Source organism: Sinocyclocheilus anshuiensis, unplaced genomic scaffold (assembly GCF_001515605.1).
Source record: "Sinocyclocheilus anshuiensis isolate Anshui unplaced genomic scaffold, SAMN03320099.WGS_v1.1 scaffold78, whole genome shotgun sequence".
Taxonomy (NCBI): domain Eukaryota; kingdom Metazoa; phylum Chordata; class Actinopteri; order Cypriniformes; family Cyprinidae; genus Sinocyclocheilus; species Sinocyclocheilus anshuiensis.
Window position 1 is genome coordinate 1,781,181 of NW_015544250.1, and position 18,313 is coordinate 1,799,493.

At 34.9% G+C, this 18,313-nt stretch overlaps 1 protein-coding gene across 1 annotated transcript in view; it reads right to left on the reverse strand.

Annotated features, from left to right (window-relative positions):
• Window positions 1–18,313, reverse strand: part of LOC107697827 (pleckstrin homology domain-containing family G member 5-like) — an 81,467-nt gene that overhangs the window by 8,110 nt on the left and 55,044 nt on the right. Inside the window, exons 6-13 of the mRNA XM_016498680.1 lie at window positions 16,706–16,775; window positions 16,271–16,362; window positions 15,058–15,194; window positions 13,570–13,736; window positions 4,212–4,415; window positions 1,721–1,891; window positions 1,382–1,477; window positions 917–1,130 (exon numbers count right to left, since the gene is read on the reverse strand). Coding sequence (XP_016354166.1) covers window positions 917–1,130; window positions 1,382–1,477; window positions 1,721–1,891; window positions 4,212–4,415; window positions 13,570–13,736; window positions 15,058–15,194; window positions 16,271–16,362; window positions 16,706–16,775 — 1,151 coding nt within the window. The remainder of the gene's footprint in view (window positions 1–916; window positions 1,131–1,381; window positions 1,478–1,720; window positions 1,892–4,211; window positions 4,416–13,569; window positions 13,737–15,057; window positions 15,195–16,270; window positions 16,363–16,705; window positions 16,776–18,313) is intronic.

Here is an 18,313-nt window from a genome sequence, read left to right on the forward strand (position 1 = left end):
GTCTGATTTTGCTCCCTTGGTGACGTGGCAAAGGGCTCTCATTATAATATTACCGCCCCTTAATCTGTAAGTTTCCACCCACGGCGCCGTTATTGTGTTTTCGCAAGCGACGATGGTGTACCCGTTCTAAAGCCATGGTGAAAGTTTGAGCAAAACATGCTAAATGTTCTGTCTTTGGCTGCACAGACGAGCACAGAACCCTATTTACAGTCCCAGCCTCAGACGAGGCAAGAGAGCAGTGGATTTACTGATTTATTTACGGTATATTGCTGCTGCCACACAGATCTAAAATAAACATGCGATTTATTTCCCAGCTGTTTACCTTCACAAACATAACCGACTTTTTTGTAACTCATGTGTATTTTTAATGTAAACTTGTGTGTGAATGAGAACTTAGTTTAGTACTCACATGCTGTGACAGCCGCTTTCTGTCCGCGTGCTTCGGATGTGTGCGCTCAGAAAACCGTATATCAGAAGTTTAAACTAATATGGTTTAAAACGCATGATTTCAGCACGATAAACATGATAATCAGAACCATAACAGATGTTTTTAGGAGGTCCGAGCTGTAATGGCGCAGCTCTATTCTGGAAAAGGGGGCGGGGAGCAGCAGCTCATTTGCATTTAAAGAGACAGGCCCGAAAAACAGCGTGTTTCTGCATCCACTCAAAATAGGCATTTTCAAAATGATATAATAAATGATCTGTGGAGTATTTTGAGCTGAAGCTTCACAGACACATTCTGGGGACACCAGAGACTTATATTACATATTGTAAAAAGGGGCATAATATGTCTCCTTTAAGTACTTTTGCTTCTCAAGTAAATCTATCTTGATTTAAGAATGTTTAGATATTTGTACTGGAAAACAAAACAAAAATACTGAGGAAGAAAATCATTGTCTCTTTAAATAACACCTGCATGTGTAACTCACCGTACTGAACCCCTGCTGCAGGTCCGCGGGGTCGATCAAGCTCTGTGTGCTTCGCGCTTTCTCCAGCACCGGAAGCATGACTTGAACCCACAGTGTGGAGTGCAGACGTACAATGTCATGGATGTTGCTGAAGAGCCGCGGGGGCTCCACCTCAACCAGGAGACTGTTGTCCTGTAGATTCAGCAGGCCGCACAGGAACAGCTGCACAAATAACACAATCAGCATCCAGTTTCACTACAGGGCCACATAGCCTAAACACTATTTTAGGGGGAAATAATGTAGGAAAAGACTTGATTTCATTCACTAGGATTGATTGGATTATAAATAGTATATATGAATAAGTCTCACAATAAAGACAAGGAGCATTGGCATTAAAAAGGGCAACTTTAATATGTTTCTGAATCTTCTGAAATTTACTGACAAACAGAATTTAAACGGCTGAAGCGACTTACATCAGTGATGACCCTGAGTTTCTTGATGTATGAAGCCTCGGTTTGGATCAGTTCCCATATTGCCTCTTGCTGTTGAAACTGACGTCTACTTAGACTCTGAAAACAGGCAGAAAAAAGTCAGATTGCACTAATAAAGTCGCATGTGAAATATTACAAATCAGATAGATATCTTATATTGGCAGTTCTGGGATGCAAATTGCAATTGGTTTATGCGAAAACTGAGGCCACTGCAATCAATAATTGTAATTGGTTATGTACACATGTTAGTTTGAATGATCAATAGATGGAAATGGTTATGTATTGTCCCATGACAGAAGATCAGTCACAGTGCATCAGTACCTCGGGGTCTTCCAGCAGTTGCCTCCAGCTCTCCTCGAGTGTCAGGTTTGGCTCCTCCTCTTCCTCCTCCCAGGAATCCTGGTGGAAGGCGAGCTGAAAAGGAACCTTGGGTAGACCGAACTGTGTGTACGCCTGCAACTTAGTATGAAGCAGCTCCACGCGCTCCACCTCCTAACACACACACACAAAACGAGAAAATAATGTAATACATAATATAATATAATACAAAATGTTGCTTAACTGATTTCTTTTTGAAGATATTAATACTTATATTCAGCAAGAATGCATTAAATTGATCAAAAGTAGCAGTAAAGACATTTATAATGTTACCAAAGATTTCTATTTCAAATAAATGCTGTTCTTTTAAACGTTCTATTCATCAAATAATCCACAAAATTGATCAGTTTCCACCAAAAATATCAAATCAGCATATCAGAATGATTTCTGAAGGATCATGAGACACTGAAGAATGGAGAAATGGCTAATGAAAATTCAGCTTTGCATCACAGGAATAAATGACATTTTAAAATATATTAAGATATAAAACAGTTATTTTAAATTGTAATAAGATTTCACAATATTACTGTTTATTTTCTGTCATTTTGATCAAATAAATGCAGCCTTGGTGAGCATAAGATACTTCTTTCAAAAACATCTACAAATCTTACCAACCTCAAAATTTTGAATGCTAGTGTACTAAATAATTACCTTATTCATAATAGAAGATATTTCAAAGAACGCCAAGGTATTACCATGGTCCAAAAATCATCGCATTATAATGGTAAATATCTCAAAAATCCCATAGTAGTTTGTTTTGTTAATGATAGAACCAACCAACTATAAACAACTGTAAAGAGTCCCTAACATTAAAGTTTGCAATTTAGCAAAACCACAGCACAATTCACATCAGCAGACCACCAAAAACTGGCAGACAACCGAGGCACTGCCTGTCTGCTCCAACAAAACACCCCCGACAGGGTTTATGACAACCTTACAAACACCCCTTTCACTAAACACCACCTTCTCTTTAACCTCACAATTAAACACCATCCATTCATGCCAGTGACCCTCTCTGATGACCCGTGTGCCACTGGGGCTATTGCCTTGTAATGGGATGGACAGTGTACTTATGACAACGAGTATTACGCATTGAGTGCTTCCAAACAATAGAGGCCAGACACAGGTGGACTGTACTGGCTGCTGGAGATGGTGATTTGACCCTGGTTAAACCTTCTTTTGTGAAATAGAGTCCCAGTGGGACACAAGAACACTCCCATCTGTCTTCTTTGGGGGTTTCATGGCTAATTGTGAAAAGGATGGAAGTGTGAAATGACAGGTGAGTGACAGCTACCATCTTTATTAGTCAAGCATCTGGTGTAAATGCAGGCCGAAACTTTTTTTTTTAAATTTTTTTTTTTATTAAGGCTTATGGGATGTGATTTTTGTTTGTTGTAATGTTTAGTCATCTAATAAAAGAATAGTTCACCCAAAAATGAAAATTTGCTCACTCTTCGGCCATCAAAGATGTTGATGAGGTTTTTTTCTTAATTAGAACAGATTTGGAGAAATTTAGCATTACATCATTTGCTCACCACTGGATCCTCTGTAGTGAATGGGTGCCGTCAGAATGAGGCGCTTATAAAACATCACAATAATCGACAAGTAATCCACACGACTCCAGTCCATCAATTAATGTCTTGTGAAGTGAAAAGCTGTGTGATTGTATAAGAAACAAATCCATTATTAAGGCATTTTGTCTTTACCTTTTATCTTTTTTTATCACTTCTGGCCAAAATATGTGTCCGTAATTCATAATAACACTTCCTCCAGTGAAAAAGCGCATCTTCTTGTCCTCTCACATCGAAATCCACCAACATCTGTGTTTAGAGCTACTTTAGACTGTTTTTGGTTGTAAATGGTGCTTGATTTGTGCATATTTCTCTCCTGATTCAGACGAGACAACTTTTTCACTGGAGAAAGCAATACTATGGACAGAGGACTTGTATTTCAACTGGAAGCCACAATTTTAAGTTAAAAATATCTTGATGGATTTGTTTGTTACAAACACGTGGCTTTTCGTTTCACAAGTTTGGACTACATGTGAATTACTGTGATGCTTTTATCATCTGTTGGGACTCTCATTCTGACGGCACCCATTCACTGCAGAGGATCCATTGGAGACCAAGTGTAATGCTACATTTCTCCAAATTTGCTCTGATGAAGAAACAAACTCATCTGCATCTTGAATGGCCTGAGGGGGAGAACATTTTTATAAATCGTAATATTCAATTCCAGGTTTATTTGAAACTAGATTATGGTGCAACCTACAATAGACATAGATATTTAATCAGCCTCCTGTTTGAGTTTCGGTTTCTTTGGCTCATCTTTACATGAGATCTTTTTACTGGAAATCACACCATGGAAAGTTGCACAATCACGTCCTGCTTTCCTTGAACTTCCTGAGGTTTTCAAGATGAGTGAGAAGGTTTACCTTCCCAGATCCGGCACCGAAGAACACGCTGATCCGATTGGTGGCACGGTTCTTCCAGTTATCAGGTCCGGCGGCCACACCGGGCAGTGAACCTCCTGGAGCCCCGCCTGGTAAAGGCCCACCCAGTATGGCCAGAGTGTCTGGTGATGGGATGTTGGCATCGCCCAGAAACTCTGTCATGTTCTTCCGCCGACGGGCCTGACCCTGTGAGAAGGAAGAGATGGAAAATCGTAAGATCTGGGTGGGAATGACAAAATGTTAACAAATGCAGAAAAACTGAGGTTTGGGAGAAGGATATCAACAAGTGTGTCAAGGACAACAGACCGAGAGATACGAGAGAGACCGTTATCAGTGTGTGAGAGAGGTAAACAAGAGATTTAGAAAAAGATTGAGAGAGATAGGACGGGTGGAAGTAAATAAAGTAAATGTACCAGCATTCATCTAAAGATAACAAACCACAACCACAAAATAAAATCAACTGGAAAAAAAGGGTTGGTACACTTTTGTAATCACAATATCTTTAAAGTTAAAACCTGACCTAGAAATAGTGCAGAATAGTAAATATTTCTTACTTCACATCATACAAATTTTTAATCCGTTTTTTTCCAAAAAGCTAAACATTTATTTTCAGGGTTAATTACATTTTAATATATTAATATATGTAAATTTTAATGCATTTAAATCATATGAATAAATGAATAACTAAAATAATTAACTGAATTATTTACTTGAATATATAAAAATGTATATATTTTCTGTTTAGATTTTTTAAAATGTCAATTTTAAGCTTTATCTTAAATACATAAATATATTTATTTAAATAAAAACATTTATAACTAACTAAATACATAAATGTGAATATTTTCGGTTAACATTTTTCATAATTAAAATGATATATTATATACATTTTTTAAATTGTCAATTGTAAATTGCAGTGGAATATATATTTAAGAGACATGAAAACACTGAGAAAAAATAATTAAAAAAATACGAATTTATAACTAGGATTAGTTGACTCGGTTGGTGAGTTTTTGCTTTGCTTCTAAATCAGACCTCTTCATCACAAACTATTTTTTTATGCATATTACCATTTTATCATTTAAAATGACATATCGCCCAACCCTAGCTGGACACATGGAAAAAATAGAGCTCCTACAAAGTGATGACATAAACAGAAACAATAATGCATTATGATTCATACTGATTTTTCCAAACAATAAGATCCTGCTGAATGTTACAATTTCCCCTTTACATCAAACCAAAGTCAAGGAGGTCAGCAACCCTGCTCAGAAAGATCAAGATTGCTATTGTTTCACAAGCAATTGTTCTGCTAGAGAGCATTGCAACATCTTTCTATTTAGACGTATTCCCTCTTACGAGCTGCGGCGAGTTTAACAAACAAACAGCTGTTTAGTATCTAAGGAAGTAGTGATCTCTCTGAGCGGGAGGCAGACGGGCTTGTTGACCCTTCGCCAGGGCATAGGGAATTCCACTGCCCTCAGTGCTGTTACCCACTAAAAACTCCTGCAAATTCCAGAGACGACTACGACATTTTTGGGGAATGCACAAAAAAACAGGAAAGGTCTGAAGACAAAACAATGGAATTCCCTAAACAAACACGAGTGAAGCTGATACCTGCTGCAATAACAGAAGTATTTGAGTTGAACACTTCAGAGACTTGTGGAGGTGTTTTATACAGTTAAATGCATTTCTAAATAAAGTATATTTTACTAAGACTTTTCAAAATGTTTTTTAAAGAAGACAGTATGCTTACCAGTGCTGCATGTATTTGATCAAAAATACAGTGAAACAGGAATATTGTGAAAAATTATTACTATTTAAAAAAAAAAAAACTTTATTCCTATAATGGTAAAGCTGAATTTTCAGCATCATTACTCCAGTCTTCAGTGTCACATGATCCGTCATGATCATTATCAATGTTGAAAACAGTTGTACTGTTTAATGTTTGTGAAAAAAATGTAAACCTTTTTTCAGGATTCTTTGATTAACAGAAAGTCAAATGATTAGTATTTATCTTTTCTCTGTTGGCAGGGCAAATCAAGAACATCCCTGCAATGGAGGAAATAAAATAATGGTGGATTGGCCGCCCGATGCCCCCCTTGCTAAATTTAGAACAGAGGCAAAGAGACAGGCAGACGATGAGCTTTGATGAGGGGATTTTTTGCAGAATCTGGGGTGAAAGGATGAGGACGCAGATGTCAGGAAATGTCCCTAACTTTGAGGAGGATGGACAACGGACATCTGACTGCTGGTTATAACCACACTACCAGCACTGGGGATGAAAATTCAAGACAAAAAGTGACTTTTGGCACAAAATTAAAAGTTACTGCCATAAAAAAAAAAAATATATATATTTTTATGATTGTTTTATGATTTTATCATGGGTTTATATTATATTACGCACAACCAACAAAGAAAGTACTGTATAAACATCAATGGGTAAAACAAATGCCACATCAAAAGGGAATCTTTCTGTTGAAAGCCACACATCTATAATTTACATGGATCGTTAAATCAATATTTAGCTTTTTTTCCCCCACTTAATTCAACTTACAAACAACACCCTTGATAAACTTTACACAGCACCAGTAAATCAAATAATTTCTCCAAAAGCTAAAAAAAGCAATTTGTTCAAACTCATGCAATGACACCCACTTTAGGATCAGCTGTACCCGGTGATTCTCATTCTCTGCGGATGGACTGAATTACCAGCGAATTTATGAAGCAGAACAGGGTTTCCAGAGCGTCTGATCTACTCACCATGGAAGCGAGCGGCATGTCAAATGAAAGGTAGACCATGGTAATCTCTCAGTCGGGTTCATGGAGCCTGACCCATGCTAGAGCCAGCTGCGACGATCACTCAAAGCCTCCTCTCTTCAAATGCTCACAAAAACACTAACAGATACACGAATACTTTAGACCCTGCAACTCCTGGATGGGTGTTAAGAGAGTTCTTGAGACAAAATGAATTGTGTAAAATTATTAATCACTCATTTTAATTCAGTGCCCCGTCATTTCCTTCTAAAAATATGAAGTGCATCAGGGCTCCCTACTAGGTCCTTTATAGTTTCCCAATGCTTCTCAACCTGCAATGAGAGGTAAAGCTGTCCGACTGAGCCTGTCTGCCTGCATTACTGAATAGGACAGCCCAAACGTCATGGCAACTAGGAGGATCCAGTCCCATTGTGCGGGACAGGAAAGAGAGGTGTGGCTGCTAAAGACAGAGGGTCACATGTAAAGAGGGAGGGGAGAAGACGACAGCTTGCAGGGTCCCAGAAACACATCCTGGTGCCTCAAAGAAAGCCAACAGTTGGTTTGGCAACATATTTTTGATTTAAAAGACCTATAAAATAAGTTTACTTCGTTCCTTGTGCACAGAAACAGTTACAGGTTTAAGAAAAGTACATTTAAGACTTTCACAATCAGCTTAAAATCATATTTTACATTACAAAACTGTTACTGCGAGTTTATTCATTTAATCCATTTAATGATTTAGTCTATCATTATTAGATAGAGGTTCTGATGATCCTCTGGATTTATGATAAATCGAAAGTGACAGGAGCATGGCATTCCTGTACTATGAATGATTTCCAAGCATCCTATTCTTGTTTACTGTAACAGGGAAATGATCTCTGCAATATGAAACTTTGGGGAATCCCAGACTATAGTATGTGCTGCAACAAGTCTTGAATTTCTGCATCGTGTTATTAAATCTAAACAAATGTGTTTAACGGTCTCGAAAGTAATAATAAAATACAATAAAAATGTAGGATAATTATAGGTCACATTTTACCCCGAAATCAAAACAGATATTTTTTTTATTTTGCTACCATTTGTGACAATTTCATGACAATTAAGCATTTTCCTCATTGCTGTAATGCAAAAAATAAATAAATAAATATATTAGATAATATTATAATATATATATATTATAATATTATATTAAATATTATAGAAATAAATATTTTAATTGTATATAATAAAAATGTAGGACGATTATAGGTCACATTTCACAGCAAAATCAAAAGAAATAAAAAAAATATATTTTGCTAAAATTAAAATGAAGCATTTTCATGCAGTGAAGCATTATTTCATATTACTGTAATGCATAAAAATCTCATAATCACTATAATGTAAAAATGTATAATAAATAAATGGAGAAAAATTTAAAATGAAATATGGTTTACACTGTAATGCAATTACACATCATGGTATTTACTGATCATACAACCTTTATGCTTATTAAAAAATAAAAAATAAAAAGGAAAAATGTCTAGACACATTACAATGAGCATTTTGAGGCTAAATGAGCCCAATTGTTACAAAATAGTCCTAAAATTGGCTTCTTTTTGTAAAAATATTGTTTTCCTGTGAGATTAAAACCAAATCTTTTTCTTTTTTAGAAAAAGTGTTTAGACGGACATTAAACACATTACATAACAGCATTTAGATTTCAGTAAATGCTTTATGTTATGTTACAGATACTACTAATTCTCCATTTTAAGGTGTTTTATGCGAGACGGTATGAATTTGCTTTCCGCACAATGTGTGCTACGAAATCTGACAACATTTTAGATACGCCCCAATAGTTTCCCATGAAGATAAAACCCATTTTTTGCTAAAGTCATGTTTTGTTCTATTGTCTTCGAACACTGGGTGTTAATGGTCAGAAACTAATTGCATGGTAATTGTGTTAACTTCACAAGAGCATCAATCACACGTGGGGGTTTGCTGTGTCAAGATCTCTTAACAGAGGAGCTCTCTGTTGATATCCCAGGTAAATAAATGATTACTACTGTTTGCATTGCTCTCTTGCTTAATGAGAGAGATTGTGAAACAGATCTGCCATATGTGCATTTTTTTTTTTGCCTAAAGCTCGCACGAGTTATTATACACCTTAAAAAAACATTAAACAACTTGATCCTTTCATTTAAGGAGGGAAACCGATGCAGATTAAATCTGTCTGCTCCGACACTAACCTCTACGCTGTGATATTAATACACTTTTGAACCAGTCTCTTATCAGAGAGGTCAAATAGGAACAGGAAAAGGCTCATTTCCCGCAGTTAGTCGCAGACGACAGATGCTGCGCAGTTTATCCAGACCTTTGATATTCCATTGACTGAGTTACATTTGATCAAACACATCATTTCCTTATTTATTTTAAAGAAAAACAAAGCAAACTTTTCAAACTAAATATTTCACAAAAAATAGGTTTGTTACATTTTAAATAATTAAATTGAAAATATAAATACAGTTAAAAACAACAACAAAACAGTTAAAAGTCACGGAGCAAAAATGGCTCAGAAAAGTGATGTTAGTGAAGCATTTGAATGCAGATGCCACTTGGTTTGTCATCGAATGCAATGACATTAAGACATTATAGATATATAGTTAGTAGCTGGAGGTGTTTGGCATACACAACATGACCAAGATTCACTAAATCTATCATAATAACACATTTCTCTACACCACTGCACATTGGGGGCCCCTGAGGGCCATGGGGATTTCTGATCTAATCACCTGTAGGCTTGTGTAATACATCTCTCAGGTCATTAGACAGGTGAGATCGCTCTACTATGTGTCTGTGTGGATGAACAGTGCAGCCCAAATGCCAGCTAGCATTATCAATCTGAGGCTATTTGACTAATGCAACAGAGCCGCAGGTTAAAGGTGAAGAGGGGAGTCCTGAAGTCGAGGTCTCGGAGGTGACAGATGAAGTTTACGCAACAGGACATGCATAAAGCGACAGAATCCCAGTGTGCACTTAAAACTGAACACGAATGGTAACCGCATTGTGCTTAGACTACGCATATCTATACACATAACCATTAGAGGGCCATCATATTTCGGCAATTTGATGTCAACAGAAGGGTCGGATCCAAGTTGCAAGGGCAAAAACACGACTTTCACCTGAAAACCTGCTTTTGTGAGATACTCGTCTTTCAGCTCCTGGAAGTGTAAAAGTCACGGCACTACATCAAACGCTCGCGCTTCAAAGGTCACTCCCCCACCGGGGGCGGATCTGGCCAATCAAACCTCAAAGAGGAGTCCTGGTGTCACCGCCCCACCAATAATCCCAGGGGTGATGGGTTCCTTTCTAAAGGTCAGGCTTTGGTGAGGGGGCAAGACACAGTGGGTTAGTTACCACATACAGGTCAAACGCGCTCACAGACAAAACCCAGCAGCTCTCATAAAAATTCCAACGGAATAGTTGGAAGATGACTTGAAAATTCCATCAGCGGGAAACGAAGAGGTCGGAGGACATCAGCGGACTTTACAATAGATCACGGCTACTGTCAGAAAATCTATGTGTTCTCTATCTATCTATCTATCTACACACTGCTGTTCAAATGATTAGGGTCAGTAATTTAATGCTATTATTCTGCAAGGACACATTAAATTAATCAAAAAAGACAATAAAGACTTTTATTATGTTATAAAATATTTATATTTCAAATAAATAGTATTCTTTTGAACATTCTATTTATCAAATAATCCTGATTATCATGGTTTACACAAAAATATTAAGCAGCATAACTGTTTTCAACACTGATAACAATACGAAATGTTTTTCGTGCAGCAAATCAGCATATTAGAATGATGGATCACAGGAATAAACAGTATTTTTATTTATATTGAAACAGAAAACAGTTCTTTTAAATTGTAAAAAAAAAAAAAAAATTCATATTACTGTTTTTACTGTATCAAATAAACACAATTCTTTAGCTGTGTTTTGGCAAAAAATACTTTACTACACTTTTGACAGAACTAAAATATAATATTTAGTAAATAAATGAACTTAATAATATTATTATTATTATTTTAAAAATCATATATCATTTTTTTTTCCAGAACCTTGATGGCCATTTAATTAATTTATTAGTATTTTTTAAATCACAAATTGCTTAAATCTATCAGGATGCCACAAAAAAAGGTTCTTTACCAAGTCACATTTAATGATAAAAATTACATACATTATATGGCCATCAAGGTTCTTAAAAAAAATAATACCTTTTGAGAAAAGTTTGCGCTACATTGTGCTATTTGCATATAATGAAAAACTACAATGGGAATTGAGTAATGGAGTGATAAGGAACACCCTGCTGGAAAATAAGTGGGTGGTGGAACTTACAAATTTGGAAATTGATACCATGATGCAAACTCATGCTGGCTGTTACGAAACAAATGTGTGAATGCCAAACAGTGGTCTTAAACGATACCAGAGGCGACTTCTGTGAAATAACAGCCATTCTTTGTATTGAAATTGATGGAAAAAAAATGCTTTAAAGAATAACAGCACACCTTTTCTAAACAAGCTGCATAATTTGACACACAATATCTTTCCTGAGTTGTTCTTCTCTATTCAAAGAAGAAACCGTAATTACTGCAAAACTTCTTAAGATAAAAGCAGAGAATTTTCCTTTTTGGGTTGCAAATGAACCTTTTATCACAAAAGAAAAAGCGTAAATCTAATCCCAATTCTCTCTGAATTTTCCATAAAGGCCAGTGTTACAGAAGAACTAGAAAAACAAACCCGATTCTGATGTGTAATACCTGTGCGACACTCGTCCAACCCGTAGAGACTTGTTTTATGTAACCTACATCCACACAGCGCCCAGCAAAGCCTGACGGGACGACACAGCCTAGACCTGAATGCTCTGTTCTCAAGTTTTTGTTGCTAAGCCTGACGATTCAACCTCTAATCGCAGTAAAAACCCACGAGGTGCATCGACAGGCCTTTGCCTATAATCCTAAAGTCTGCACTCATCTCCGATGCCTGCATATCCATGTTTGTACACGCACACAGGAGTACGTTCAGGCTTGCCTTTCCATGAATCCAGCTTTACTGAGTATCACGGTGCAGCCGGGGAAAATCCAACCCTATGATGTTGAAAGAGTAACCAGCCATTTCTACAGAAAAGAGCTAAAACCCAAACAATCGCCAACATCAGTCAGAGGGTCAGACGGAGGATGCACTCAGTAAACTTCCTGTATGAGGTCATGTGTTCTTTTTTTAAGATGATTTACATCAAGCTGGCACCTTAAAAGGAAGTTCAAGTGGGACTGAGGTTTTTAGAAATCAAGAAAGAGAGGAACGCATGATATTAGAGCCAACAGCAAACACGCTTATTGTACATGCAAATAGATTAGCCAATCATAAAGATCATTTATGTACAGATGTCTCAAAGTGGCAAAAAAAAAAAAAAGAGCCTGTTTACTTTTGAAGGGGGGGAAAGTGGTCTTGTGAAACTAAAAATAAAAGAATTGCCTACTACTATCTGTGGCAAAAAATGGTCTCTAAAATAAAATAAAATAAAATAAAATAATAAAATAAAATAAATAGAATAAAATAATAAAATAAAATAAAATAAAATAAATGGAAAAAAGGTCTTATGAAACCAAATCGCACATTTCTAAAACAGATATGACAAAAAGTAAAATAGAATAAAAGAATCCCCTACTACTATCTAAAATGGTCTTGTGAAACTAAATAATGATTAAAAACACTATTAAGGACTTGGTGAAAAAAATTAAATGCTGCAAAGGTGTAAAACATCATTTAAAAAAAAAATCCATAAGCACATTAGGCTGTGTATCTGAAACATATGAAAATAAAATAAAATAAATGGAAAAAAAGGTGTTGTGAAACTAAATCGCACATTTCTAAAACATATGACAAAAAGTAAAATAAAATAAAAGAATCGCCTACTACTATCTATGTGGCATAAAATAAAATAAAATAAAATAAAATAAAATAAAATAAAATAAAATAAAATAAAATAAAATAAAATAAAATAAAATAAAATAAAATAAAATAAAATAAAATAAAATAAAATAAAATAAAATAAAATAAAATAAAATAAAATAAAATAAAATAAAATAAAATAAAATAAAATAAAATAAAATAAAATAAAATAAAATAAAATAAAATAAAATAAAATAAAATAAAATAAAATAAAATAAAATAAAATAAAATAAAATAAAATAAAATAAAATAAAATAAAATAAAATAAAATAAAATAAAATAAAATAAAATAAAATAAAATAAAATAAATGGAAAAAAGGTCTTATGAAACCAAATCGCACATTTCTAAAACAGATATGACAAAAAGTAAAATAGAATAAAAGAATCCCCTACTACTATCTATGTGGCAGAAAATGGTCAAAATAAAATAAAATAAAATCTAGGGGGCAGACATGGCCCCTTTGGCATCCTTAAGCACATTAGGACATGTTTCTAAAACAGATTTTTTTTTTTTTATCGTAATTTATGACACAAACTGGCTTATGAAAGGCTTGAGCGGCTATAGACAGGAAAAAGCAGCATCACTGACCAGTACGTCAACACTCTCCCGCCACGGTAGGGACCCGTGCTCTGCCCTCTCACTGCCCGGTGTGAGGATGTAGACGCTGCCCCCTACTGACGGCTTCATGTTGGGTAGACTCAGAGAGTGCAGATCCTTCACACTCTGCTCCACCTTCAGCTCATCGCCAGGCCGAGCTGCAGAAAAACACACACTGTAATAAATACTCATTTAATTGTATGAAAAAGACAAATAATGTTCTTATTATGAAAACACTGTTTATAAAATAGATCTATGTTAGATAAACCTTTCACTGCAACAACAAAATCAGATGACTTCAAATGTCAAATCCTAATAAAATATAGTTAATAAAATTAAAAGAAAAAATAGTGTGTATTATCATATCAATATATAATAACTTTAACTGTGGTAAAAATAGTGGAGAACATAGCTTTGAATGGCTATTTGCTTTTATAAATCACAATTTTAAATATGACATTAAAAACTCACTATTAAATATGACATTTCAATTAATAGATTATTATAATTGTTAATTATCATTAATGTTATATTATTATTATTATGCTTTTGTTATTTTTAAAATGAAATAATTGCTGTTAGATTAATAAATAAAAATGTAAATTAAAAAAAAAATTCAATTAAACAATTAAATAAAAATTAAGCAAGAGCAAATACTTACAACAGTGTAGATTACGGTTTAAATGGAGTTAAATTCCAAACTAAATATCACAAGTTCACAAGGTGTTTAGATATGACTAAAAACCTTGACCAACAACACTATAAGGGAGTAAAAAAAAAATGTAAATAAAAAAGTAAAACAAAATAATTACACTACTGTGGATTATTGTTTGTTAAATATCATCATATATTCATTATCACTGAATAAGCTGACATCCGTTGCTAGTATGCTTAAAGTAACAGGTCTTCAACAGAGCAGATTTTCAGCATGAATGAAACTCTTCCATCTGGCTGCTAATGTCCCAATCATTTTAATGCTAACCCCTCGCTTCGTTCTCACGTCACAGGCGGTGTATTACGCAAGCAGCCATCGAGCACCTGTGGGATGCCTGTGTTAGCATTATCTGATTAAAGACATCTGGCCATGGGGATTTGTAAAGACAGGCACATGGCTGTATAATCATGAAAAGCATTGTGTGAATGAGATGATCTACTTGAAAAAACAGCATGTCCCTGTGAGGCTCCTTTAGAAGGATGACAGCTAACAGAAGTGTAATTGGTCACACCTCATTTCCCGGTAAACGGTCTGGTTCTGTGGACACAATGACTGCCGTGTTGTGTAATACGGCGATATGGTGTATGTTTTGAACCTTTAATGCTGCAAATGTGTAGGAAGAAATGGTTACCTAAACAGGGAGGAAATGCTGATAGCAAGATTGAAGCAATAAGTTGTCACAGTGATCAGCTGGAAACCATGCTGATGAGAAGAAGCTGTAGACCGCGGAGGATGCGTCACGCTTTAAACCACACGACTCTTACCTTTCACTTTGAGGTAATGTCCTCCGAAACGATACGCCTCAAAGTGGAGTGAGAGTGGAGTGTTGGACTGGTCCAGGAACAGATCCACTCGGGATAATTCAATGCCCTTGCGCTCAAAAATGGGTCCGAGCACCTCTCTGCAGAACAATAAAATGAGTAAATGAGCTTCACAGCTAAAATGAACAAAGCAAAGACTGAGTTATGGAAATTTCACCCTTTCAAAGATTTAGACCTTTAAAAGACAAAAAATCCGTAAGAAACTGTGTTTTTATTTGGTAAGCTGGCATGAAATACGCCTTTCCTTTGGTGTGGCATTTTTTTAAAATTATTTGTATAATTATTTTTTATGACATTGAGATACTACATGCATTTTTTTTTACTTCTAATTCAAAAAATTATTTTCACATGGCAAGATTTAAAATAAACTATAGTGAAGGTAAAAATAAAATACTTTTTTTATACATTACAGTTCAAAACATTTCTTAAGAAGTCTTATGAGGCTGCATTTATTTGATAAAAAATATAAATATAATTATATATTTATAATTAGAAATATATTTTGAAATATTACAATTTAAAATAACTGATACAATTTAAATACACGATAATAATCATAATTTATCGCTGTGATCAAAGCTGAATTTTTAGCTTCATCACTCCAGTCTTCAGTGTCGTCACATGATCTTTAAAAATGATTCTAATATGCTAATTTGCTGCTCAAGAAACACTTCTTATTATCAATATTGAAAACAGTTCATATGCTGCTTCATATTTTTGTGGAAACAGTAACACTTTTTTTCCGGATTATTTGATGAATAGAAAGAACAGCATTTACTTGAAATAGAATTATAAAATTATTTTATATTTTATAATTCTATAATGGAATTCTAGAATTTTTATAGAATTATAAAAGAAATTAAATTATACAATTATAAATATCTGTCACTTTTGATCAATTTAGTTCATTATTGCTGAATAAAAGTATGAATTTCTTTAAAAAAACAAATCTTACCGTGTCCAAACCTTTGAACAGTACTGTATATTCAAATTAATTCTAACCTAAAATATTGATTACGCAATGGACACATTTAGCGTCAACTACCTATTTAACTGAAACACAACAAAAACAGCTGATTTCATTCCTCAGCTGGCAGAGAACAGACCCAGCAACACCAAGGTTGTGTGCTCGACTCCCAGGGTACACAGATCTCACCGTAATGTCTTCTTTTTGACAGCGGGGACGATCTCTGTGTCAATGTCTATGTTGAGGTCAAACTTGAGGCTGAAGCACTCCTTCCTGGGGTCCTATAGGGGGCGACAGACCAGCGCTGGTCAAAGGTGGGCGACAGACAGACAACTTCCAGTCATTTACAATGAACTCTAGATGTGATCAGATCAAGATATCCGTCAAGCCACCACATCCTGGGGCTGCTGACGATTCAGAGACGTGTCATTTCCTGTACGCTACATTGGATAGGGAAGCCCACATACAAGTCTGTACAGGTACTTGTACAGAAAATATCGGTAGGGTATGTTAATATAATATGTAGGATGTAAAGGAGCTTGTTTTTAGACTATCAGTGAGTACAGTCAGCTAAGAATTAAAAAGTTTCCCATGAGCCTTTGGCGAAAGGAGGACAGCACTCACATCAGTGTGGCGCCGCTGGGGCTTTTTTCCTTCTCTGCCTTTCAGCTTCATTTCTCCTGTCTTATGGTCTCTGTTAAAAGACAGAAAAACACCGCAGACACATGAGGACAATGGCCCATGGCAATCCATCACTGTACAATTTGAGGGGATTTAATCTAATTGCAATTTTTGTGTTAAAATTTGTGTGATTTTAAAAAAGCTCCAGGTTTGCTGTGCTTGTTTGTAAGGCTGCACAATTTAGACAAAACTGTGATTATATATCAAGATGATGATGATGATAATAATATTATTATTAAATAAAATATTAAATAAAACAATAAATATTATTGCAGTAATATTTCACTGTAAAATAAAAAATATCAGGTAAATATAATAAAAAATAACACAGAAATATTATAAGTATCATAAGTATTGCAATAATAATAAAAGAACACAAGTAAAATTCCAATATTAATAATTCTGTTTTTTAATTTTATTATTTTCAAATGTAAAACTATTGTGCTTTTATTTTGAAGAAAAACAGCAGGGAGTCCTTAAAGGGTTAGACAGCAAGGTAACTACCACATTCAAGGTCCAGAAAAGTACCAAGATGATCGACAAAGTAGTCCGTGTGACATCAGTGGTTCAACTGTAAAGTTACGAAGCTACGAGAATACTTTTTTGCGCAAAGAAAACAAAAATAACGACTTTATTCCACATTTTCGTCTCTACGTGGAACTTTGAATGTGGTAGTTACCTTGCTGTCTATGGGAAGGTCAGAGAGCCCTCAGATTTCATCAAAAATATCTTAAATTGTGTTCCGAAGATGAACGAAGGTCTTACGGGTTTCGAACAACATGAGGGTGAGTAATTAATGACAGAATTTTCATTTTTGGGTGAACTAACCCTTTAAAGCTTCTCTTTTGTTGACAACAGATGGTTTATAAGCACTTCTCACTTCTCTAATTTGGGAAATTCACAAAATAAGTGACCCAAACTCTCAGCGCTTGCAGAGGTGAATTGGTGTGGGGCATTTGCAGCAAACCGAACCGCTGAAAACACCAGATCATGAGCTGCTCACGTGTAAATGAACACAATACCACACTTCACTTTGAAACCGACATCACGGGTATTTATTTAATTCACAGCCTTTTACGAATTAAATCACACCAAGTGACAAATCGTGGTTGTGATTGAATATTTATTCTGACATATTGAGAGATTGCATGAAATATTTGTACTTTTTATCATTAAAAAAAGATGCATTTTTCTTTATACCAGTTCAAAATATATATTTTTAAGAAGTCTTATGCTCATAGAGGCTGTATTTATTTGATTAAAAACAGCAATATTCTGAAATATTATTACAATTTAAAATAACTGTTTTATATTTTAATATATATTAAAATGTAATTTATTTCTGTGATGCAAAGCTGAATTTTCAGCATCATTACTCCAGTCTTCAGTGTCACATGATCCTTCAGAAATCTTTATAATATGCTGATTTGCTGCTCAAGAAACATTTATTATTATTATCAGTTGAAAACAGTTGTGCTGCGTCATATTAAGTGAAGCTTGCACTTTGAACTTTGAAACTTGCATCGCATGACGTATTTTTTAAATTCACAG